Here is a 26178-nt window from a genome sequence, read left to right as displayed (position 1 = left end):
TAGGTGTTGAGCGAAATGCATTTACAGAATTGCACACCAAACTGGATTAAGGAGCGGGGATTAAGCGTAAGCCCGGTGGCACATGCAATTTAATTTCCATAATCCCCCTTCATGAAAAGCCAACTTTTGTTGCTCCATTGTAGTTCGTTTATTTTATACACCATTACTAAGGGACTCTCTCTTCACTCTAAATGCTAAGCTAAAGCGAAAAATAATTTATGCGGATCAAACTTAGTTGCTAAACCACCAAAATAAGCACGCGAATCCAATTAGGCGCAATCCTTCAAAACTAGTTGAAATCGTAGCTCTCATAGCCCATATCCTCGCGTCGACTGCGAGGAGCTGGCTTGGGATTCCTCGTCCTCAGGGTCAGCTGGCGGTAGCCCACTCCAGGCCTGTAATCTACATTGATGGGTGCATGGGGTCGCAGAGCGGACACGCCGGCCCGTCTCTTCTGCGCCTGATGGTAGAAGGCTATATCGCCGTAGCTATGCTTCGGCCACATGCACTCACAACCAGAGGGCACAGTCCGCGTCTCCGATTCCCAGCAGCCGGAGGCGTCGTTCAGTCGAATCAGATGGATGGTGCGGTTGAGCTGGATGCACGAGAAGCCCGTTGCGGAGCAGATCTAAATGCAAGTATCCCAAAGGTCATTTAACTGAATTTTTGCGTTTAATCTATGTAGCTCACCTCTCGTTTCTCGCTTCGCTCGGAGAGCAGAGCTCGGAGCAGTTCATTGCCCCTGTAACCATATTCATAGTTGTAGTTCCTCGAGGGCTGCGGTGAGTAGCTGTGGGCACACGTAACCTCCACATAGTGATTGGGACGGTAATCGCCGCTTTCCAACTTCACGGTCACCCGATTTGTGGGGCACAACGACTGATAGGTGACCACCTGTGAATGGGCAAGTACATTAGATGAAGTACTTTATTATATTCAATTAAATTGAGTTACTTACCCCATCTGTGCTGGGATTGGGACCCAGAAACGGTACCGGTGGCATTACACTGCGAACGCGGCGCTTGCGCACGTTCTGTATCCCGTAGGGCAGCTGGGAACTCAGTTCGTCTGCGTCCTCCTCCTGACCTGCGTAATCCTCCTCGCCCTCAATGTCCACATCATCTAGACCGCCAGATGGTAACTCATTGTTGGTGTACTCGGGCTGACCTGATTCCCCTGCTCCCTCTGCTTCATCCATGGCTGACCTGAAATTGCATATGCATGGAAATTTGTTAGGTTTGGCCATGAATTAGCGCTGCTCTCATCTCGCGGCCCACTGGAGCTGCTTTCGCCTCCACGACTGCCTGATGTCGCCGCAGGCAAGCGGAAATGACTGCAAAAGCGGTTTTACACATAAAGAAAAAATTGTTTGCATTCTAGACAGAACTTATAAATATTCTAACATATCCTATGATGATTAAAATACTTCATCATAGTCAAATAAATTAAATAAATCTCATAACGTTAAAAGAACATTTTATTTATCAGCTTAACATAGTCAGGAAAATTATGAGTAATTTAAGAAAACATGTAAAATGATCTTACATTTTAAAGAACTTTTTTCCTATGTGATATTGCCTGCGGTGGTGTGGTTAAAAAAAATATAAGTTCGTTTTTGACGTTTGTTATTTGCATGGCCGCCGTTTCTTTTCTGCAATTTTTCCAGTTGGCCAACAAAAGCGCATCATTTTGCATTCAACTGCAGCAAATGCCAATGAATTTTTTAGCTTTCGCTTTGGCGCGCGGCTTTGTCTGTGGATGGAGCGACGGCCATGGGGCTGTGCCGGGAGATTCAGATTGGTGGGCAGGAGATGCTCGTGGTGATGGCGTTGTCCTGAGCCTGTGGCGCGGCACAAAGCTCTCCGCTTCGCGAATGTCGTTGGCTGCCAGCGGATTTCCCCCTTTCGTTGTCGATGCCTCACAGTACATCTCCCATACCCCGGAGTCCCCATACAGATACCATCCCACCACATCCCCTTGCCCCATTCCTTACCCTATTCTTCCTGCCCCGAAGCTTTAGCCCTCCGATCCAGCGGCGTTGGCATTTTTGAAGCCCTCTTTCAGGGCAACAACGGCTTTGATAGTTTTGTCGCAAAGTTTGTGAAAATGTTTTGAAATGAATGCAGCTGGAATAGTTGAGGTGAGCGCTGGTTTGAATTAGCACAGAAAAAGGACTGGTATTATACGGTTCTGAGTTCTTGCAACAGCGAATAATTGTGGTTTTCATGTGAATGCTTTCTAAGAGTTTTATCTAAATCGATTTTTGCTGACAGCTTAGCTTTTGCAAAGGAGGAATCTATGGGATTTGTATTTAACAAAAATATTTCTGACCTTAAGAATGTACCCAAGAAGTGGCAGGGTATCCTTTCTACAGAGCACAACTTGAATGACTTATTTTTTCCTCTTCAAGGAATCCTCAGTCATATTTCGGTGGGAATTCCCTTTATATTGCTGCTTTTTTTGGTGCATGCAAGACGCAGATTACGTAATCCCTGGCTCAGAATGCACATGATCCATGCAGCTCCTGATCTCGTTCAATCTGACAAAGGGGATAAAGCGCAGTCGACTGGAGGAATCAGCTTAAGCGCTTACGTTTGTGCTCACGCTTACGTCATGCGATGTTGTCATTGACTTTTAGTTGATATGCAACCAGCAAGCCAGAGAGCCCAGATTAGTCGGACTGCCGACTGCCGGGATGGACTCTGCAGATGGAATAGGATCGGATAAGCAGGAGGAGGCGCAGGAGGAGCAACTGCAACTGGTACGGGCAGAGGAGCAGGCTTTATGGCTTGGTTCCCCCCTTCTGTCGGCTCCAATCATATGCGGCCACATTTTCACGGAATCTGAACTCATTGAATGCGCGCTACACGCCAATGCCTCTAATTATCCATACTTTCGCTATATAGTGATGACTTAAATATAAGAATCTTCCTCAAGGTACTAATCACTTTATAATTTTGGAACAATTTAAAGGCTCTACAAATAGATACAACATTTGGCCAGCATACTTTCACAATATCCTTAATAGTGATTTAAGAAGCAAATTGACTTAAATAAATTTTAAAATTATGTTTTTTGATACTTAGGAATTACTTTTGGAAAAAGATACAGATTGAACTAAATGTTACCTTTCTCATCACTGGTCTTACCTTTGGTTGATGTTGCTGCTGCGGCTGCGACGCGCCAGCAACAATTGCTCCTGCTCCTCCGTCGGCTGCAGCCAGTCGATGTTGCTGTTGTCCTTGATGTTGCTGTTGCCATTGCTGTTGCTATTACTATTGCTGTTGTCCTGGTCTTTGTCCTGGTCCTGGGTAACAGCAAACCTGCCCATACCTTGAACGGCCGCATTTAAGTCGGACAATTGCAGACGGAAGTCGTTGCGAGCATTCTCTGGATCATCATCAAACTGTCCCAGTCCCATTCCCATTCCAGTTCCCATGCCCAATCCCTGTTGCTGCTGTTCGAGTTGCTGCTGTTGGTGTTTCTGCTGCTGTTGCTGTTGCTGCTGCTCATGTTGCTGCTGCTGCTGCCGTTGTCGATGTTGCTGCCTGTCGTATATGCTGTGGATGGGATTTCCGTAGAGTTTTTGCTGCTGTTCCTGCTGCCATTTGGCCGGTGCTTTGTTGTAGTTATAGTTGTCATTGTTGTCGTCCTCGTTGCTATCTGCAATGCCATCAACGTCCACATCCCCGTGCTCCCACTTGTAGTTGTAATCGTTGTAGTTGTTGTCCGTGGCGCTTCTATAGCCGTATCTATTGTTTTTGAGCCCCGGCGTCGATTCCATCGTCTCCTCGCAGGCCATGGCGAGCGTTCGTCTGGAAGAGCCACTACCAAAACAGCGAGCAGCTAGAATGACGGCCAGGAGCAGCTGCAAATGTGGCAGAAACAAAGAGATTTGCTCGATAAGAAGGGTGCGGCACAAGGCAACGGAAATGTTAAACAATTGTTGTGTGGCTAATAAACTGCACAGTGTCAACAGTTGTCGAGGGGGGGGGGCTTGATATGCAAATACCCCTCAATTCGAATGGCAAACAATGCATGTGGATTAATATTTATCACATGCGATTAGGCAGCGCAATGAATAGGTTTATAAAAAATATTTGCTGGGTATTTGGGCATCAAAGGCTTATTCAAACCACTGGATTTCTGGGTAAGTCAATGAGGTATATATGCATTGTGGTTATTCATTGTAGTCGTTGTTGTCTTAGTTGTTATTAATACCTTATCAATTCTTTAAGTACTATACTTTCGCAGTGCTACCAATTAACTTGATAAATACCTCTTTAATTTCTTGGAAAATTTTCAAGCAACTTTTAGTTAATGTTCTTCCCCAATTTCGCATTTTATTGTTATGCACGTGACGTAGATATTTTATTCTTATCAACATGAAGATACTTAGGGAAAGCCTTGCGATAAGAATCATATGATAATCAATAATGCTGATAAGCGTGGTTATCAGTTAGACAAATATTACAACATGTCTAAAATTACCTTAGTAATTACGAAACACGATTGCTGCTACTTTATAAAATTCCTAGAAAATCCATAGATAACTTTCTAATTTCATTACAAGTAAGCTTTTAGTTTTTATTCCTTTTTTTTGGGAAACTCTGTAGTCTACTGCTGTCAGCCGAAAATCGACCGCTAATTCAACTAAGAACTCAACAAAATTCCGATTGACGAAACCGAAAACTTAAACCTAAACAGCCTCCAAGTTCCCACTGAGCCGGCTAAGGGGAAAGTTGAATTCCCTGCTGGATGTTGACAATCAATGTGCTTGGGGAAATTGGAATAACGTCAGGACCAAAAAACCGAACCCAAATAAGATGAAAAGTTTTCGCCTGGCCTTCCCCTTATTTCCACTTTGAGGTTGAGAAACTTTTCGGTCAAGATTTTCAGACATGTCTGTATTTGTGTCTGGTGTCTATGTGCGATTTCTCTGATTATGTGGTCCTGTCCGAAAAAAAAAAAAAACGTAGAAGTGCCCCAAGTGAAAATAGTTGGGCGACCTTTAGCGATAATGCGCTGCACGCGCATCCTATCCTTTCCTATCCTATCCTATCCTATATAGGCATCCAGATATAGTCGTCGTACAGCTAGCTACATTCATTAGAGGCACACACTACGTGACCGAATAGTTGGCGCCGGAAATGCTCAAAACTGAGATATGAACACAGTGCTCTCCTCCAGCGGCTCCATTTCCTGTTCCCACTTTTCCTTGTCGCTCTACAAGTTCTTTTGTCTCAATCTGGCTTTAACATGCGCTGCAAAAAATTGGTAACAAGTTCAAGTGGATTTCTTATTCATATATTCAATATAATATTTAAAAAGACCCAGCACTTTTTTAAGTGTACTATACATGGAACATACATATATGTGGAAGCATCACGGATGTATGCAAGTGTTGTTGCCGCTCTGGATTTATAAGATTTCTTTTATGCTCTGGCCGGGCCTACCACAAAACTTCTTTCATTTATCTCGGCCTCGTCCGCCCCACCTTCGATCCCCCAATTCCTCGCCAGCTCCTCCAAGTTTCGTGGGACCAGCAAGTTTGTCAAACTATTTGTATGGAATTCACAATTTGTGTTGATGAAGTTTCGCCCAAGTCGCTCCAAGTCGCAGCTTACGAAGGCGACACGTGATCTGCGTGAACTGTGTGAACAAGTGTTTATGGAATTGAATTATTTTCCTTTTTCCTTGTTTGGTTTAAGGCGTGGATTTCCCCTAGTTTTGTTCCTGATAAACCAGGTGCGAAGGCGGACTTTGTGTGCTATCTTTTTTTGTGGCTTACAGGTGGCTTTGTGTGGCCAGTCGCTCTTTGTGTGATTTAAAGTGGCTTCAATAAGCCGATTTCCTCGGGACAAAGAAAATTTAACTTTGATGGCTGTTATCGGTTTTATTTTAACGCCATTAATAATTAAGTTAGAATGGAACTAAGGAGCTCTAAAGCTTAGCTTTACTTAAAGTTTTATAAAATGTGTAGGAAAATTTAAAGTCACGAAAGATGGTTATAAACTTATGGACTTCAAAATCAGATTCAAGTTTTCTTGAGGGATATATATTTCTATTACATTTAAGCAATAACTTTTTAATAACTTTTGCAATATATCTAAAATGCATACTATTTCTATAATATTGTAAAGAAATTGTTTTAGTAACTCGCATATTATTTTGACAGTGACCTATTCCATTTTATATGGCTTTTTCTCCTTGATTTATATGTGTACATTTTCCAGGTGAATTTTAATTGAAATACAACCATAGAATTTCAGCACCATGGAAGACGCTTAGCCTCGATTTATTTTGTTATTGCTGCGAATGCGGCCCCATATTTTTGTTGCACAACCTAGCGTAATAACAAAAACAATAACACCGGCTGGGGCAATTGAAAATATAATTTCATAATTTATGGTGTTAGTTTTCGCATAGCGTTATGCAAATGATTGCGCTTTTTGGTTGTTTATTATTTTATGTTTTTGCTGTCTACGATTTTTTTTCGACTGCCATTCAATTACATTTTTGCAATCAAACTGCAATGTGGCCAGACAATGTTCAGCTGCTCACCTGGCCAGAACAGACAGCCAAACATACAGGTATATATCAGAAAATATATATGTATAGATATATACCTTTAGCATATGTATATGTTGCATATATGTTGCATAAATTTGTGACCTTTCAGTTTTCAATTGAATTTCTCTGCACGGCGGCAATTGTTCGAGGAAAACTTGGTCCTTGCATTGGCAGCAGTCGGAAAAACAACACAACTAAGCGGGAGAGTACCCAATTTGCATGCTTGTAGTGGTATGTTTTTCGGGGCGAGGGGGTGGTGTGGTGCGGTGGTTTTTATATAACTGCAATAACATGAGCATGCAATTCTCCCCTCGATTTGTTTTAATTGTTGCTCCTTGCTCGCTCGGTCCTTGTTTTCGTTGCTGTTGATGTGATCCAAAGCCCCGCCCCCTTGTTATTGTTATTTTTTCGGCTCTGTCTGGCGCTTATTGGCAATTGTCAAATATTGGTTTTTTCCTATTATTGTTTCATCAATGGCATGAAGCGATTTTAATTAATCGCCCAAAGTTTGCCAATTTCAAAGTTTTTCGGTATTAGTTCGTTGTCATGTTCTCTGGCCAACAGTTGTCGGCATTTTAGATTATGTTTTGGGGGTTGCTTTTTTCAATTAAGAGCCGCAGCAAGAGCCATCCTCTAGATTTAATGTTACGCATACGCCATGTGTGCCATCAACGGTTACCATGTTCGCACACACACACAAGCACACTAGCACACATGCACACGCAAACAGGACAACTGGCAAAAGTAGCAGATTGGTTGCTCTGCCGGCTGCAAATCCTGTTAATCACCTCTATCACAGGTGAGGCATCTGCACGTAGCTCACTTTTTGCCGCTCTAAGTCGCAGTCGTGTTGTTACAGCAGCATGAAAGAGACAGTAAAAGATAGTTGAAGCGAGATGGTGGGTGGGGCGGAAAACTACTTACAACCACTGCTGGTAGCATGTCCTTTTTTCAGCTACATTTGGAACTAAATATGTTCTAATATATGTTCTATTCTAGCTATTTTTCTTATAAAATGTATATCTGATTTTACAATATGTTTCTTGTTTTCTGGGTCTATTATAAAAGCATTTACTTATCTCACCAGCTAAGTAAAGAGAAAGATGTAGCTATATATATATATTTTATATTGTATTGTGTATTTGTGTGTATTTTATTATAATGTGGCGCATGGCTTGTTAGAATTAAAACGCTTTTTCACTGTTTTCATTAGGAACTTGACTAGGTTGTTAGCTTGCCAGCACTGTTTATATGTTTTCATATGCAGGTGGAGAAGTTAAATACACTCCGGTCCTGTCAACTGAGACTTTGATCCGGCTGAAGCCTCCATCGGTGGTCTAATGCTGCAATTAGTGCCTCTTCCAACGCAGTGGCTTTTTGTGGTCCTGGTTTTTATGGACCTCATTTGCCGATTTTGAAGGCGAGTGCATTACTGGCTTTTCGCTGACCTTTAACCGCTGGTCATTTAGAACCAACCTCTCAGCGGACCAACAATGAACAACCACCATCTATGGTTGCCAGGAATTGCGTTCCAAATCTAAAATATCCGATTTTAGGTTTAGAAGTTTTCACCATTGTTTGGCAACACATTCTACTCTTCCGTTCTTTTCATGTGCGGGATGTTCCATTGTGAGATGTGGGAAATATTACTACCCAAGGGGGGTAAGGTTAATAGGTCAAATTTTAACAATGTGAGTCAAATATCACGCATAATTCGGCCAGAATTAAATTTTTGAATTTAAAGCAATTTATTTTTACTGCAGAAAAGTAGCTTATTTGGGGTATATTTTTATTATTTCCTGGCAATTAAAAATATTCTATTAAAAACATATTCCCTTGGCATTTTTATGTTAGCTTCCTGCGAGCTTTGCGTGGCAGGGGAAATTCCTGTTTGTTTGGCATGCTTTGGTTTTCATATTGATTTATATGAAGTGCGCTTGAGAGTGTGTGCGTGGAGGGAATGCAACAAGTGCAACAATGCAATCAGCACACGCACACTCGCTCAGCCGTTTACACAACCCCATGTATTTAAATGTTGCCCCAAGCATGTGTTTGTGGCATCGTGTGGAATTCTTGCATCCTTATAGTACATTTTAGAGGGCGAGTTTGTGTGTGCACAGGAATAAAAGGTTTTTATTTTAAGTCCAGATATACATAGTATAGAAAATACTTTGTATATCTTTGGACAGCGATAATTGTCAAGGATTTGTAGAGAGCCTTAAAGTTGCGTAGCTTTCAGTTGATACTCTTTAGTATGCGTATCCTTTAAGCTCTATTAAGTTTTAAGCATAATCGGTAGCAAATCTAATAACTTATACCATTTTTTCCAAGTGCTTTAACTGAGTGGTAGTGGAGCATATTGAAATTGTTGCCATAGCGAGCGTAATCCCTGCCAGCGACGGGTTACGCGCTCTGAAAAGGCCAGATCGGCAGCCTTTTCCCAATGCTGATGCCAACAGAAAAAATGTAATAAACGCCAAGAAAAATATTTGTCAAATCAATTTAGCCCACACCAAAACGAGGATAGTATGAGGGTGTGTTTAAGTGTCAAGGGCAGGATGGAGAAAATATGCAGAGTTCACCCGCACATTCACACTTGGTTAGCACACTTTTTCGTGTGTGCGGGCTTTGGAAAGTCAGTTTGGAAAGTTTTTGGCCCAGTGAGATAAATGGCACTTGAACGTTTTATTTTCTCCGCTCCGGCGAGGCAAATAGGATGTGCGGAGGTGTTTTTCAGCAGGTTCATATTATTTGGGAATTAAAGGGTTAGCACTGGAACTACTCTGGCTTAAATGTAGAAGGTTCGTTTTAGTTAAAAATATATACAAGTACTAGTTTCGCTACTCAAAACTAGTATATTTAATTGTAAGCATGTATTTCATTAAGCATTTATCAAAGTCCGCTTTCGCCGCTAAAAAAAAGTTGTTATTTCACGATATTTTATTCGATGTCGTTTTATTGCTTTCTTATTTGCAATTTGGCCTTTTGTGCCGGCAACCAACCCGATGGGAATACAACATGACAGCGACCCAAGTCTAGCTGTCTGTCGTGTGTGTAAAATATTATTGAAGACCCTGTTGAGAGAAGGCTGCTATATCCTGTCCTCTGTTCACAACTTGTCTGTTCCATTATACATGTACATACATATATATATATATATATACTTATATATATTTGTGGCACATGCTTTGATTGAGGTATGCCGCACCAACAATAACAGGCATCCAGCAGAAATCTCCACTTATTTATTAAATTTACTACGCTGCCTGTCGCCCGGGAGATGGCGCCGAAAAGCAGGCAACACTAAATGGAGCTCGTGATGGGTGGGGGACTGAGGAACTTAGCCCCCAAAGGCACGGGTGGGTTCCAGAAAAGGGCTGAAAATTAAAGTTGACCAACTGTCAGAGGACTGGCAGCTCAAGTGGCCGGAACATGCCCCATCCAAAAACCTCGGGGCTGTTGTAAATTCGCATTAAAATATGTCAGAATGACAAAAGTCTTAGCCCCTCTTTCATAATTTCTATAGAGTTGTTTACGCAGCAGCAGTGATGATCACATTATATAAAGATGATCATTATATAAATGGTTGTAGTGATTAATACAAATACATAAAACATTATTTTAAACAATTTATTTTTGTCACATTCACATTCCAAGTGTTTTTATTTTCAAGTATATTTTTTACTTTACTTCATCTGTCAAAGATGAATGGTATGGTATCTCTAGGTAGCCTTCATTTTTTGTACACATTTTTTTCCTGTGGTTCTGTGATTGCTTTCACCCTCCACTGGCAATCCTTTGAGCTGTTGTCGTCGCCTGACAAATTGATGCTTTGACATCCTTCGAGCAAAAGTTTAATCTCTCTCATTGACGAAGTTAAGGCGCCCTGAGCCGTTCAAGTGTGCAAATATTTGCCGGCTGTTCTTATTAAATCTTTTTGGGCATTGCCTTGGGGTTTATGCATCAATTTATCACCCCGTCTGAGATTACGTAACGAAACTCAGATTAAGGACATCCTCCTTCCGCCTCGACTCCATTTCAATCAGTTGGGGAAGTGGACAAAAACTTCCAGCACTTTGGTGCAATTTGGGTTGGTCGAGAAAAACGTTTTGCAATTACCACTACGAATTTGTTGTCATTACTGCACTGGCTGAACGGAAATGCCTTTGAAGTTTCGTTGCAGCCGCTACCAACAATAAGTGTCATGTGAGACCCACTTCCGTTGACTCATTTTTCGTTTGCCTTATTTATGTGGCAGGACTTAATGACAATCATGTCCTGGTCCTCAGATTGCCGTTTCCAAATGCCATTCTTTGTTTATTTGAGCAGTTTTTGCCGAAAACTTTGGCTCGTTCGTCGATTGCATTTCCCCTCCCCCCAATTTCAGTTGAGTTGAAGTGGGTGGCACGGGACACATGCCCAATTTATGTTCAAACTTTACCCTCATAAATGTGAGACAGGACGGGTTGGGGGGTATTCTGTATAGCATTTGCTTTGCAGGCATGCCTACGGCTTGGAATGCACTCCAAACATGTCCTTGTAGGTGCCATACATCAGCCTGTGACAACAAACAAATTCCCACTTTGTCGCCTATGTGAGCTCTGTGAAAGCGCTTATTTATATCAAAGCACACATTATGGATTCGCAAATGAGTGTGCTTTAATGCAGGTACTTAATTTTCAAAAAGATTTGGTTAAGCCTTCACAAATATAATAAATATCGGACTGTGTTCCATTATTTACATAAATTTGGTTTATAGCTTCTAATTTGTACTTTAATATTTTGGAGAGAGTACACATAAAAGACATATTCAAACGACCCCATATTTCTTTTTTAGTTGGCAATCATCAGATTTGCAGAAAGAGCAGGCCTTCAAAATGCACTTCTGCAAAGTTTGCAAATATATTTGGTAGCACGCTAAAGTTTCGTTAAAGGACATCTGTTGAAAACTTTTGATTATGTTCGGGCCTTAGTCACCTGCTTTATTTTGTATCTTTTCACATAATGGCAGATTGGAATTATGCCTAGTTATTATTTTTGCCATTTTTATGGAAGTAAAATGTTATCCTTGAACTGACCTCGTGCTGAGATTTCATTGATTGCGGTTGAAGAGTAATTTTGTCTGCTGCAAGAGCTCAAAATCTAAACATGATTCAAGTTTTTCACTGGGATTTCGAGTATTTGATTGTATTTACATTGTGCCCAAATCACAAGAGTTCAAAACGCCGAAGCGGATAATGCTGGATAAAGTGGGAACCCTTTTCACAATTTGAAAATTGTGTTACTCGAGATTGTCAGCTAAGTAGATACCAAGTAGTTGAAATCCATACGGGTTATGAAAATGTATATTCATATTGTGCTCGGTGAATTTCAGTTGCGAGCCAGCGATGCAGATATACTTGGTCGACTTTGCAGTTGCAAAGATACAGCGAAGCACTTGCAGATTCAGATACGAATGTACAAAGATACAGATACTGTGGAGGTAAGCTAAGCCAGCCATTCGAGTGGCAATTTGTGCGTGCAACGATCCGGAAAAGCCACTCAAGACTAGGCGAGCCACATGTGTAAGTACACCGTGAGATTTGCGCCTTTCATCTGAGAATCCAAAAGACATATATTCACAAATTCAAGTCTCTGAATCACTATATAGCGAGATATTTCAATGAAATTATTATAGGAAATTTTATATAAATTATTTTAATTTCTCCCAACTAGGCATTAATTTCTCTACATGCAGCAACCAAAAGTATGAATGGAAGTTGCCGAGATTACTAGAAAATGTGAATGCAAAGAGGGTTTGTGGCGCTTCTAAATCAGCTGGCGAATTGCATGTCAGGGGCAATTTCAGCGCGAAAAGCTACAGAAGCCGGAGAAGCGGCTCAATAAAATAATCATGAGCTTGCGTTGGCCGGAAACAAATGTGCATTTAACATTCATGTTGGCCAAAAATCAAATGCACACATGCAAGCACTGCCAGGACTTAATCCTGCTGGTCCTGCCGCACCACCCCACTTTCCCACATCCTCCATCCTCCATTGCAATAATCTTTTCGCTTTTCCTTTTGCTTCGTCTGTCTGTCAGGGTTATGTAAAACCAGCCACAAAGTCATTTCACTGAGCGGATGTTTGCGGCCAAATGAAGGGGCACGCAGCTCCAGCTCCAAGTGGGCTCCAAGGGGAAAAGCGGAAAGTGGCGTGGGGATGGGGGGGAAACCGGACCGAAATCGGAAAATGGACGGGCGAAAAGCTCCTGTGTCTGGGCCACGTTTAGCACGCGCACGGTCGTAAATTTTTGGTCGGCACAGCCCCTTGGACAGTTTAATTTCGATTTCCCTTTTATCCAATGGCTGCGAAAATCGCGCGTGCAGTCCAAAAAAGAGAAAACAACGCAACCAGTTCAAAGAAAATCGGTGAAAAATCGAGGAAAACTCCTGCCGGATGGCAGTGGCCATCGGCGGAAACGAACGCGACAAATGCAAGAAAGTCGCAAGTAATTCGTAATGCATAAATAAACGCACTGAGCGGCGACATTAAGGACATACGCAAAAAGGACACAAAATGGAATTTTCCTTTCCCTTTTTTTTTTTTTTTTATAAATTTTCCCCCTGTCAACACGCTGCTGCTACTGTTGTGACATTTAAATTAAGTTCGTGATTTGGCAAATTTATTTTGATTTATGCACTTTTGCATACGAGTGTACATGTGGAATGTGGAAAATCTAGTTTCAAACGAATCTCGCTGGCAAAAAAGCGAGGACACACGATTAATTGCCTTGTCATGGCTGCGAAAATTAATTTCAATTTTTGAATGACATCTAATTGCGATGCCAAGAGGGATTTCAATAAATTTGGGCCATTACTCGATTCTGGGTCATTGGAATGATCTAATTACGGCGGGAATCACATTTGGCTTATCCCAAAATCAATCAAGAGCTGGCGGAAATTAACCATATATAAAATAGAAATACAATCATGAGCCCCGAAATAATTCAATAATACGAATAAATAGATTGGTTGTGAATAAACTAACTTAATTTTTCTACTTTGCCTTTAATACAAAATATTTATTTTATTTATGAATTAAGATTGCATAAGCAAAATAAATCCGTTCACAGTGAATTTTCTGTTCGCCTTCAATTCCATCTCATCCATATTTAAGTAGACTTTCGGGATATAAACCTTTTACGTTCTGTTACCCCAAATCCCTAACTCTTTCGAAGTCCTGCACGTTCATAAAGATACAACAGAGAGGGCAGAGAAAAAATTGAAAAAGGTCAAGTGGCGGTAAATATAAACTGTGTATGGCATAAAAGTTTATATTGCACATTTGCACACATGCAGGCCACTTAGTCATAAACGTCTCTCTGTCCAAAGAACATGTACATATTTATGCATTGTGTATAAATTTTTCAATATAATTTTATTCGCTTACTGGCCGCTACTTCTCAAATTTGGTTATCACTGAAACGTGTGTGCGCAGTAGATTACTGTCTCTTTCTCATGCTCTCGGACTGTCTCTTTCTTGACTAACTGTTACGTTCCTTTCTTGTGATCTGCGCTTGTCTCTTTCATATCGACACACTGTCCGTCAAAACATTTTATTGCCTCAGCTGCGAGAGTCGCATTAAAAACAAATCAAAGATACAAAGGACATAAATACTTTTACGAGTTGAAAGCTGTCGTATTATTTGGAAGGAAAGCTGCGTAATGTTTCAATGGGATTTTCACCAATTTTGTCAATTTTGTTATGATTTTTCACTCAACTGTTACTCAAGTTGTGCAATTTAGCTCAAATAGAAGGCAGGCGGAATCGATTTGATGAGTCCATTGATTTGGTAAAAAAAAACACCACAGAAACCAGGCCAATGAATTATTTAGCCAATTTTATAAAATGCCAGACACCGAGCATTGTAATTAACTTATAAATAATTACATTTTGCGGCTGCGTTTAACTGGGAACCGCATACAAAATGAACACATTTGGCTTTTTAACTTTAGTGTTTGCATGTGCGTGGTCAATAATTAAAAAACCTCCGATGAACCAATAATTTAGCTATTGCAAGTATTTTTCTTGCCAAAGCTTGAGCTAGCCAATAAACTTGGAGTAATGTAATCATCATAAACTGTCTGTATATTTATTTTCATGGATTTTAATCAACTGTTGCTCATTAATTGGCGATTTACTGACTGCTATTTTTCCGAGTTAAATAAACGAAGTGAAATAACCGCGTGATTGATGATCGCTAATTAACTTTGATAATATTAATATTATTATTGTGATTATTGGGACTCTCGTTTGATGGTTATGAAATGACCTGGTTACCGGTGAACATCAAATGCCATTCCGGCCATGCGATCTAGAAAGCTTGTTAAGTTCGTATAATCAGGATGGCCGTTGGTAATTATGTGCATATAAATTGCGTGTTGCAGGAAAATGGATTTTCTTATTTTGATTTCTGGCCTGGCCAGAATCGAAGTTAAAGCTTCTTTAACCGCTGAAATTCTGGCAATTAGTCAAAAAAATGGGGCTAAAATTGCCTGCGGTTAGCCGGCTATTTTCAGTGGCAATTTGCCGGAATGATTTGGTAAAAGTTTTTCGATTAACCTAAAGGGCCAAGGACAACTATTAGGGGTATATATATATATGTGTGTGCTACAGTACACACCCCTCATCATCTCCCCTGCGACACTCCTATTTTGGCCTATTTTTATGAGCGAAGTTTTAATGATTTACGAGTTATATTGCAACACATTCGCTTCGCACGAAGTTTTCCAACTTGTTAAGGGTTTTTAACATCAGCTGCTGCTGCAGATGCACCGAAAAACTATAATTCTTAATTCATTGTTAAATATTCTAATGGTTTTTACAAGTATTCTAATTTATTATTTTTGGGCGGCAAAGATTTTTTGGATAAAATATCATATCAATTTATAATATATAACAAAATATGCATTTTATTAAAGAGTATTTGTAATTATTTTGATATTTACATATATTTAATAGAATAAAAAAGTATCTACTTTATTGAATTTAAAAAATGATTAAAATATTTTGTGCCGTGTTCTGTAAATTTCGTAAGTGCGGCAATTAAGCGCCATCTGGCGGTGGGCGTGGCACTGACCGGTTTCTCACTTTTCGGCGCAGATTTTCCGAGGGGATCGAATCGAAATTGAGTGAGAGAGTCGAGTGCTCCATTGATTGAAATTTACGATTTGCGGGCCTGAGCTTGTTGTCCTCGAAACGGAAATGTTGTCATTGGCAATTCAGGGCGCCATTTCGCCTTCTGGCCAAGCGACGCGTCACTTTTATGGCAAACGGAAGTCCTCGTGTTATTTATGTCCTGTGGGTAATCTTCGAAGGGGGTGGGGGATAGCTGAACGAGGCCGGCGGAGAGGAGGTGTTGTCCTCAATTATGCTCTCGGTGAAGGGGAAAACTCTCGGCTGCGGCGCCTATTTAATAGCTTATTAGGACGCCGTGGCCGAAAAGCAAACAATGGCCGATGTGAAAATCCAATTAAATGTGACATCTGCCCCAGAAAATCCACGGCGTGATTTTGATATATGGGTTAAGTCGAGTGTGAGGCCCATGGCCCAATAAACAATTGATGAAACTTTCATTCGATCAGCGAAGCTAATTTATGAAGGCAACCGACGGTATTCACATCGGCGATGGTAATTGACAATGCCAAATGACTGACTGTGGGCCAGGCCCGCAATTAGTTCCACATAATGATGCATCATTATGGCCAGTAATTCATCAACACTGCTGGCACACCCTTCCATACTCTGCTCTCTGCCCCCTGCTCCTTGCACCACCGTTTTTCCCCAATCATAAATCACGCCGAAATTTAGGCTCTTTCGTGGCCACGGTGCGTATGGGCAATTTGATAAATATTCAAGACAAATATGCAAAGCTCTGTTTTCCCACCACTCGCAAGAAGTTGGCCCCTATATATATATATATTTTTTACCTAGCCAGAAAGAAGAGCATTATTTAATCTCGTTTCGCAGCGACATTTTATCTGGGCGGGAAAGCAGCGCTAATAAGTCTGCAACGTGACATTTGCCATTTGGCGGTTCGGTGGCAAATAAAGTTTTGGTCCTTGGACAGCCGGCGGCTGCAAATGAAGAAGATGACTTTATCGTGCCACTACGAAAAAAAAAGGCGGAGCAAAAAAGTGTACAAAAATGGCTTCGCCATGTTGCCGTGGCGAATGTAAATAGCAAAACGTGATGGGCATTCTGGGTGGGGTTGGGTGGTTGGGGTGGTGAACTCGCAGCTAAAAGTGACAATAAATGCCGGCGGTTATGTATAAATTGCTAAAGTGTGCGGAAAGATTTACGGGTCCAACCAATGGACCAAAGTGCCGCCCAGCCACGGTCCTTCGACCGCCCACTTTTCACCCATTTCCCACCCACTAGTTCGTTCTCAAACAAATAAGCAAAGCTCAGGGCCTGGCCAGGTGCTTTTAGCTTGATTGCCAGCTCAGGACGTTGCAAAACAGGTGGGTCTGGTGGATCTGGTGGTTCGGATGGTTCAGATGCTTCACACGGATCCGGTGGATCGGGTGGGTCAGGTGATGGGCTCTGGGCTCTGGGCTCTGATGGGCTGGCAAAGAAGCAGCCCAACCCACTCACAATGACAGTTTGGCCAGCACTCGACGAGGCCGCTTGTCGCATTCAAGTGGCAGATAGAGATGGCTAGAAAGGAGGGACTACTTCCATCAAGAGCTCAAGGAGCTGTTGCCGCACTTATAGCCGTGTTGCCACCTTGTCAGCCAAGTACTGACCTAATCATCTGCATGGGGTCAGTCGATTGGCTGGCAAATTGATTTCAATTAGCTTGCCCTGCCTTTAAAAGCCGACTTTTCATCTTTCGCTCTGGCAATATAACAGAATTATTAAAAATTTTCTTCCACAGACGGCGCATATAATTCACAAATTTACGCATAATTTTTGGGGACACCGGATGAGTGCTGAGCCCAAACATCATTACCATCTCCACTCCCATCGCATTTGTGGCTTAATGAGGCGAGGGGAGTGGCCCACCCACTTTGCCCCACTTCTTGTGCCCAACTCACACTTGAACCATTTGTCGCCATATTTATTTTAATGGTTGCTCAATTTAATCACTTCGACATCGGCGCCACCCGCTGATGAACTCAAGTGGGTGGTGGTTGCAAACTGAGGGGATTGGGTGGGAAATTCATTGGATTGCCGTGGTGGCAACTCGGTGGAGGCACGTAAAGCAGAGAAAGTCAAGGCTCCTCTCTTATTTTTGTGGTTGAAAAATGTTTCAAGATTTCATTTTATGCGACATTTAATTAAGCGAGCGAACTTTTTTTTAAGTTTTAATGGAGGATGTCGTTGAGCACGCGAGCAATATACCCACACACACACACACTTTGAAAACCATATAGCCATGCATATGTATAAGTAGTAGAACACATACACAACGCTTTTCTCGAACGCATTACGTATTACTTTAGCACACTTTACCCAACGATTTCGCTACCCTTCACAAGTTATGAGGTACATCCTTAGTAATTCAAAGGTTTAAAGATATATTTCCCTATATATTCTTAAACATTCCAAAAAAGATGTTTTAAAAGTAAATTACAGTACTTGCAAGTAAAAATTTAAAATTAATAATTTTATTATTTAAATTATTCTTATTCTTTAATAAATTTCCAAAGTGAGAGTATGCCCTCTTTGCCAGCAAGAAAACTGCATATGTACACACATATTTCCCCCATAGCCTTTGCACTTTGCTTAACAGTTTATTAAATTGACTTTCAGTCGCGTGGATGCAGTAAAATATTTTGCGAGAAAATATTTGAAAATTTATTAAATCAACCCGGCAATGCATCTTCATCCCGCTCAGCATCGTCCTGATCCCGGTGGGCGCAGAGGATGCTTGCTTACAGGATGGGAGTCCTGGGCCTGCATTTTGTTGCCTGGCCAAGTGAAATGAGCTGCATCCGGTCTGTAGCAGCTGCAGGCGTTGCATTCTTAACGCCCCAGCACTCTTTTGCCCACACTCACATGTCCTGCAGCTGGAAAGGCCACGGGCTACCGCTGCATCCTGCCAGCCGCATGGGTATGTTCATGTGTGTGTGTGAGTGAGTGGCTGTGGGTGTGCGGTAGCCACTGTGTGTGTGCGCACTTTATTCCTTTTCCTCTGCGCTAGCGCATTTCCGCTCCGCAGACACTGAAACTGATACGATGGCAGGCAGCGAATTTTGATGCATTTCCGGGGAAGCTGCACCACGTTTAATGGTGGAGCGCGCACGCGAAGAATTTATGTTCAATCTTAGGAAAATAATGATTATCTTTTATTTTATGGTTGAGCGCACGACGACATCCTCCTACTTCTTTTCTTCGTTTCCCATGCATCCCGGCCATATTTTCCGGATGCACAAGTAGCACGGAGTTCAGCTTACGATTGCACTTGTCCTGTTACAGGACAATTATCGGGCGACACAAATTGCAATTGCTCGAGGCTTCGGTCAATTGATGGCCAACCATTCATTATGTCCCGGAAACAGACAACAACAGACAAGGGGCCAACGCCCACAAAATGATTTAAATTGTGATTGGGTGGGCGTGGTGATTGAAGCGTTCTTCATGGGTTAATATCCTTTAGGGTCTTGGGGATTGACGAAGATTTGATAGTGCGGCTGACTGGCACATTTCCCCCTTCTATTTGCCTTCATAGTGCAGTCCGAGATGGCAAATCTTAATGGGGGAACTGGGAGGCGCAATTTTCAAAGTGCAGTAAGATCCTTGAAAAGGGATGAGCTTTACGTACTCAAGATGGAAAACTAATAAACATGCCAAAGGAAATCTTTATACTAAACTCTAATCTGAAATATAGAGTATATAGAGTTCAAATACAGACTTCATATCTTAGAGCTTTAAGTAGGTTTTTGGTACTCTTGCTATCTTACATAAATGTAATTTGCTTTCTGGCAAACTTTAAACACTTCCACATACCAGTACATACATATATGCAGAAATTATTCATGTTGCCTCATCATTATTTCGAAGTGTGTGAGGCGTGGAAAGAGGCACATCCTTGGAACTTTCCAAGAGGAAACCGAATAGTATTCGCTTTCTTTATTTCGTGCGGCGCATGGAAGAACTTTCGACGGATAACGTCACTCAGGGCGAGATGTGCTCAAGCCCCGCAAATGACGTAACCTGTTCCAATCTCCTGGAGAGCTCGAGCGCGCGGGACTCAAACACCAAACACTCAGCCAACCAACCACCCAACCACCCACTTAGTGTCCGACCATAAATTCCAATTAAAGTTGCCAGCTACTAACCGGCCACAAACCGAGAGAATCCGCCAAGTGCGTTGGTGTATGTTTTTGGTTTTGATTAAGTATACGCCCCGTGGCAAATGCAGCAGTAGTAGCAATAGTTGGCCGCATGTGGCGCGTTCGTTGCATTCAAATGGCACTGGCATTTGGCCCAGCTGCATTCCATTTTCGATTCCCATTTCAATTCATTGGGGGCGGTCAACGTTGCGGTGGTTTCTTTTTTTTTTGCGCTGGGGGCGTGGGGGCGGGGCAGGTCGAGTGGAGTTAACTTTTTTGGCTCGCCATGTTGACTTTGCGTTTAATTGTTTTATTGTCCGCCAAGTGTTGGCCATCACACACACACACACACATACATATGTACACGCGCACGCACACAGAGACACAGTCGCACTTGAAGTTTGCTCTCTGCCGGACAGTTTGGCCTGTCGTTGACCTCGTTGGCGGATTCCCGCCTCGAAGAGCCGGCACTGTTCTGGCCATCTCTCCATGGCTATTTTTTTTTTGCGTTTTTCAGTTCGCTGAGTTGTCGAATTCAGAAAGAGAGTACGCCGACCGTCGCTTGCTGTCTGATATACGAGATTCTGCCGGCTGCACAAATTATGCCAAGTGCAATACTTGAGGCACTGCCCGGGAAGGGGGCGTGGCAGCAGCAGATGGGCGGCTTTAATTAACTTGGGGCACGGAAAAACAAGTTTTTCAGACAAAAGTGCCATTGTTTTCTTGTCTTTAATTTAATTAAAATTTTTTACTTACTTTGGTTGCCTTATAATTTAATATTTATATCAAAAATAATTCAATCTGCATTATGATTTTAAATATTAAATTTGGATAATAAATTTCACTGCTTTATACAAAAATACTTTTCGCGACAAATTCTTCTCTCTGTACGCGTAATTCTCATTACTTCGTGCGTGCTGTTCGTTAAGTCTTGCTTTAATTTCAATTTTTATTAACAAGCAACTTCATTACGCAGCTTCAGTTGCAACAGTAGGAAAACATGCCCACTCACTCATCCTGCGCCCTCAAAATGTCCTTATCCCGGTCTAAGCTGACTTTAACAGGACATTAAGCCGACATATACACATAATAAACGCTGCATGTGTTTGCGTTGCGGTCTCAGACGGAACCAAAATATTTGGACACCACAAAGTGCAACAACACGCCAGTGTTCCAGGTGGGTGAGCAGACATAGCCCACCAACCCAAGCCCAAGGAAACCAAACTAAACCGAAACAAAATACCAAAAATGCCCAAAAACAAACAGCAGGAGCATTTCCTTTAATGGCCATAGACCAGCCCCATCCACTGCCAACTTTCTTGGCCAAGGTAAGCAATTGCGTGCCGGCCATCCATAAGTTTTCCGCCTGTTGGCAATCCGGTCACATAGCCATTGGACCCACGTCAGCCACTTCCGAATGCATACACAGTTGACTTGTCAGCCTGTTAATTTGCTAAATAATTTTCGAATCCGCACCCGCCCCTTTTCGAAAAGTAACGTAACTCAAGTTGGCACGCCCATCTCGAGCAGAAATCGTGCCAAATATTCGCAATGCGAATGTTGTAGTCAAATTTTGGGTGTATTAGTGATTCCATCAACTATTTATTGTAGTATAAACCAACTTGAAAATATATGAATTAATTTTTAAACAAAATATTATTTAGGTATCCTTTATTTTCATGTATAAAATTTAAAAATCTCATTTTTATATATTCTATTTATTACTTCTTTTTAAGTTTTGAAATATTTGTTTAAAAATTTTCTAAAAACATCATATTGTCAATGATATACCAGGTAAATTCCGTATCTCCGAAAATCGAACTATCCAACATCAAATTTAGCTTAGTCTAATTTCATCGAAAAGGTTACGTTTTTGGGGCTGGGGAGCAACTATTTATGATTTCCCAACACGATTCGTCCTACACCTTTTGCTACTCCTTCGTTTATTTGTTTGTCGTTTGCTGACTACGTGAGATTGTTTGGGGCTTAAAAAAAACCAGATGAACCCTGAACCCAATGTCCTTCAAACACACACACGGTGACTCTCGTCAATTAGTGTTGAAGATTTAATTGTGGCACGTGTGAACTTAATTAAATGGCATTAGTTTGTGTAATTGTAGACAGGATAAGTGCGGTCGCAGACCCAAAGGGTCCATAATTATAAGGGGGGTATGTGAAAGAACCACACGAATAAAGGATGGTAATTAATGTGCAACTTTGGCCAGTGCATTTGCATTCCAATTAATTTTTGGGCACGCATGCAATATGCATTTTTTACGCTAACTTTTGTTTGCGCGCTGTGAAGGTAGTAAAACTGGCAAACAGGACGAAAGTGTGGAGACTCGTTCGTTATTATTTCACAGGTCCTGGCAAAGTGTTTTGTGTTGTGCCCAACATTAGTTGCATTTAATTAGCATTATTGTCATGGCAACGACAAAACCCATTTGCGGTGTAAATTAACTCGGTTTCCGAATGAGATGGTTGATTACCCAAAAATCATACTTTAAATATAAACAATTTTAATTAATTTAAGCACCGAATATTAGTTGTGCATGCAAATTTGGTGCTGCGAATTGCGGTTTCAGCATGGTTCATTTAATCAGGTCAACTCATTTCCCAGGCACATGTTTCCTGTTTCAAATGGGAAACGGATTTGTTTGCTACAGGAACACATACTCAAAATTCCGACTAGATAAATGGTATATAAATCTCAAGACTATCGTGGCGGCACTAAATCTAAATGCAATGCATCTAATATGAACAAATTGGCAAGCAATTAGAAAGCATTTGAGTTTAAGCCGTAATTTGTGCAAGGATATCATTGTTTTAGCAAGTCCTAAAGTAACTTGAAAATTAATTCCAGATGTTTACCGGCAGATGTTTTCCAAAATCGTAGCATATACATATGTACCATTGCGAAACCAATCACGAATATTAACTGCAAGGTTAGCTACTTTACACAGCTTATGGCTTATTGAATGCCAAAATGTTTTTACATTTCACTGCCAAAACATGACCACAGAGAATGGATGCAATTTGGGCCGAGCTTATTTATTTAACTGACGTGTTTTTCGGTTGTGGGTAGTGTCAAAAACACGTACCGAATGCTAATCACACAATTTGTTTCGTACCAAATTTGAAACTAGGCTTTTGATTCACTTTAAGCCCTCTGATTAGATGAAGGACTTTCACCGAAGTCAGGCAAAAGCATCGGCAAATACAAATTATAATGGATGGGGGGCAGAAAAGCATGGTCAAAATAATAAACAATGAAAATTCGGCTCTAATTTCGGGTCATAACACATTTTGCGAGCAGACAAGAACCTAATTTAATTCTGTGTGAAAGGCATGGCATGGCGTTTGTTGTTTTTAGCCAAATTTCCTGTGGAAATTCTTGTCATTGCACTTAAATAATGTAAATATAATTTGGCTGTTTGAGCACATTTTATGCGAGACCATGTTTTTTCGGCCATGACGAAAATTGGGGACATGTTTTTGTTTGCTCATTTCATTTGGCTGCATTCAGGTGACAATGCAACTAATTATAGTCAACAATGTGGCATGCCCCATCCAATGTTCCACGCCCCTTGGCACCATTCTAAATAAATCAGAAAGTAATTAAAACAACATGAAATGCGACTGTGAGTTACAGTCGCAGCTTCGGCTGCCGTTTGAGTTCCAGTTACAGTTTCAGTTGCATTTTCATTTTCATTTTTGTTTCCGTTTTAGTTCCAGCGGAAGCTGCACTTGCCATCCTTGTATTGCGGTGCTACCCATTTAGCAAACAAAATAAAATGGTAAATGAAATTATAGGGACAATTAGCTGGTCATTGGATACCCTAATGGAATGCAGGTCTTCCAGTTAGCCAAGTTCAAATAAGTTATAATGATATGATGAGGTTTTTAAAGCATATTTGTAGGCATCAACTTTCCATTTAACTTTGAATAGTTTATTCAAATCCATATTAATGCAAAAAAGCAATATATTGCAAAGTGCTTTCTGATGTTTCTTGTAACCTTACATTTTTTTTAAGGGTATACAAAACAAAACCAACAATGACAACCATCGGTCGTGGAAACACAGCCTCAACAAAACAAAACTGGGAATAGGAAGTATCTTGGGATGGGTATTCGCCAGGATTCCGGGTGGAGGCAACAAGCGATGGCCAAAAGGGAAAAAAGGCAGAAGCAAAACAAACTTCATTTACGCTTATTTGCGTTGACAAATGCTTCCGAAGGAGTGCAACTTTTAATTGCAAAATTTATTTAATTTGCTCATGCGATGCGAGGCTAACTGATTAACACAGAGAATGCAGTAAATGCAGTAGGATTAAAGTGGAATAAAGCAGCGGAAATTTTCAGTAATCAGTAACATCTATTTAATCCCCCGATGGCTTCACATAGGTGTCACTTTCATGATAATTAGCGAACTACTTCGCTCGAGGGCGGCCATACGTCATGGCCAGTTGTCAATTGGCCGGAACGATTTATGGCCCAGTTTAATCAGCATCCGGCCGCCATAAAATGCGAAATCAATTTTGCCATGGCTAGCATTAAATTCTTTGCAAGTGACGTAGCAAGAAATGTACATTAGTTGTGGCGAAAGTGTGCTAGCGCTTTTTGCAGGCAGTGTTTCTTTCGATTTTTTTTGTATTTTTTTTTTGCCACAGGCGGAATTTTCATTAAAGCATTTTTGATGTCTAATTTGCATATTTTTGCAGCTGGCCGAGTTGCATGCCGACACTCTGAGGCAGCCAAGTGACACGTTAAGCATTCAAAAGCGGGTGGAAAACTGGCCTGGAAAATGGGCTGTGGAAAGTGGAAAGGCCTGCACTGCACTCGAAAGAAAAGTGCAAGCTCTTCTCTGCTGACGGCGATGGCCGGCTGTCACTCGCTCCTCCACTACTGTTCTGCTCTTCTTCTCTTCGCCGCCATGGCTCAGATTTTGGCCAGGACAAAGTGTCGAGTGGCAACACTAATTCGCATGCTGCACGAACAACAGCAGCAACATGGAAACTGCACACAAGCCCATTCCCCCCCTTTTTTTTGTTTGGATTTTCAGCTAAATTTGTGCCAGCGCTTTTCCCGCTCGCTTTTTGTTAATTTCCAATTTTCAAACCATTTCTGGCTGACTGTGTGCACAGCTGCTCTGTCTGTGTGTTTGTGGGCGGGCTTGTGGGTATGGGTAGTTTCGGTCAACATTTCGTTTGGCTCATGGCATTAATTCTATTACTGTTTGCATATTGCCAGAGATCCAAGCTCATGTAAGTTTTATCGTTACCGGGCAAAAGGATGTTGCAGTTGCACATGCATTCTTGCGAGGAGAACTATAAACTGTTCCCCAAAACAGCAATGGGCTTATGAAGCAGTGCATGCAAAATCACACAGAGTTTTAGAATATTCAAAAGTAATCTGGATTCGAAACTGACAGGAAAAAGAGAGAGAGTATGTTATGCAAATATTTTTATCAGGGAATTTGAACGCAATCGAAAAACTCCCCCTTTAGAGTTGGGCTTTAAATCTTTCAGAATTTCGAGCAAAGTATTCATGACTTCATTATCGTTTGCAGTGCAGCAAATAGTGAAGTGGAGAAAGAATTTCCAAATTTGTATTTCTATTTTTTGTTCGTACACAACAGATATGTTGCACTTACCAATGCTTTGGAACACATGACGCAACAATGTTGATGCCTTTTTTTGATTTTTGCGAATATTCAAGGAACCTGATGAGTCTGGGCAAATTTTCAAAGACAACTGACAGATCCTTGTTTCATATTTTGTAGCTGTCGAACTTATTTCCATATATTTCAGACACCGAAACAAATATCTCTAACTTTTCACCGACGGTTCGAAGCGATCGCGACGCGATTTTGTTCAGGCTTCTGCGAATTGGTATTGGCTTTTGTTGCGAATGAGCCACCAGAAGCCAGATGCTTGGCCATTTATAATGTTGGCCAGAAGTGTTAGCCGTGGTTTAGCGCCATGGCCGATGCTTTGGCTAGATATGCCACCTGTTGGTATACAGGAGAGCGATTGACATTGGGAGCGGAAAAGCCAGCGGAACGCTCAAACTAATTACTCCCCTATCAAAGCCTGTAAATACAGGAGTGGTCAGCGAAAAACTGCCGGAAATATGCAAATAATTTGATAATAATATAAACTAGTTGAATTTCAATAAATTATATAGGCATTTTTCAATTAAATAATTTTGGAAAATGTGTGCACAACCATGCTGAGTATCTTTTTGTATTTTCTCTTTCTTTAATGAATCTAAAGTGACTCCTA

At 41.3% G+C, this 26178-nt stretch overlaps 1 protein-coding gene across 2 annotated transcripts; it reads right to left on the bottom strand.

The window, feature by feature from the left end:
* Nucleotides 1–132: 132 nt before the first annotated feature.
* Nucleotides 133–25870, bottom strand: LOC6735041 (myb-like protein AA). 2 transcript variants are annotated; one of them, XM_039292636.2, is made up of 6 exons: nucleotides 14232–14353; nucleotides 14004–14181; nucleotides 3150–3868; nucleotides 959–1205; nucleotides 691–894; nucleotides 133–628 (listed from the first exon to the last, which is right to left on the bottom strand). In XM_039292636.2, the coding sequence occupies exons 3-6, from the start codon at nucleotides 3800–3802 to the stop codon at nucleotides 290–292; spliced, it is 1443 nt and encodes a 480-aa protein (XP_039148570.1). In that variant the 5' UTR covers nucleotides 3803–3868; nucleotides 14004–14181; nucleotides 14232–14353; the 3' UTR covers nucleotides 133–289. The 2 variants fall into 2 exon arrangements, with proteins under 2 accessions (XP_039148570.1, XP_016028328.1); XM_016168391.2 differs by lacking the exons at nucleotides 14004–14181; nucleotides 14232–14353 and adding an exon at nucleotides 25548–25870.
* Nucleotides 25871–26178: the final 308 nt, after the last annotated feature.

The sequence above is a fragment of the Drosophila simulans genome, chromosome 2R, assembly GCF_016746395.2.
Source record: "Drosophila simulans strain w501 chromosome 2R, Prin_Dsim_3.1, whole genome shotgun sequence".
Classification (NCBI taxonomy): domain Eukaryota; kingdom Metazoa; phylum Arthropoda; class Insecta; order Diptera; family Drosophilidae; genus Drosophila; species Drosophila simulans.
This window is presented reverse-complemented; position numbering and strand designations above follow the sequence as displayed.

Excerpts from the sequence above, each read along its gene's own strand:
- LOC6735041 (XM_016168391.2), bottom strand. Across the intron at positions 895-958 it reads CCAATCCCAGCACAGATGGG|GTGGTCACCTATCAGTCGTT; the intron begins GTAAGTAACTCA and ends GCCCATTCACAG. Across the intron at positions 629-690 it reads AGCGAAGCGAGAAACGAGAG|ATCTGCTCCGCAACGGGCTT; the intron begins GTGAGCTACATA and ends ACTTGCATTTAG.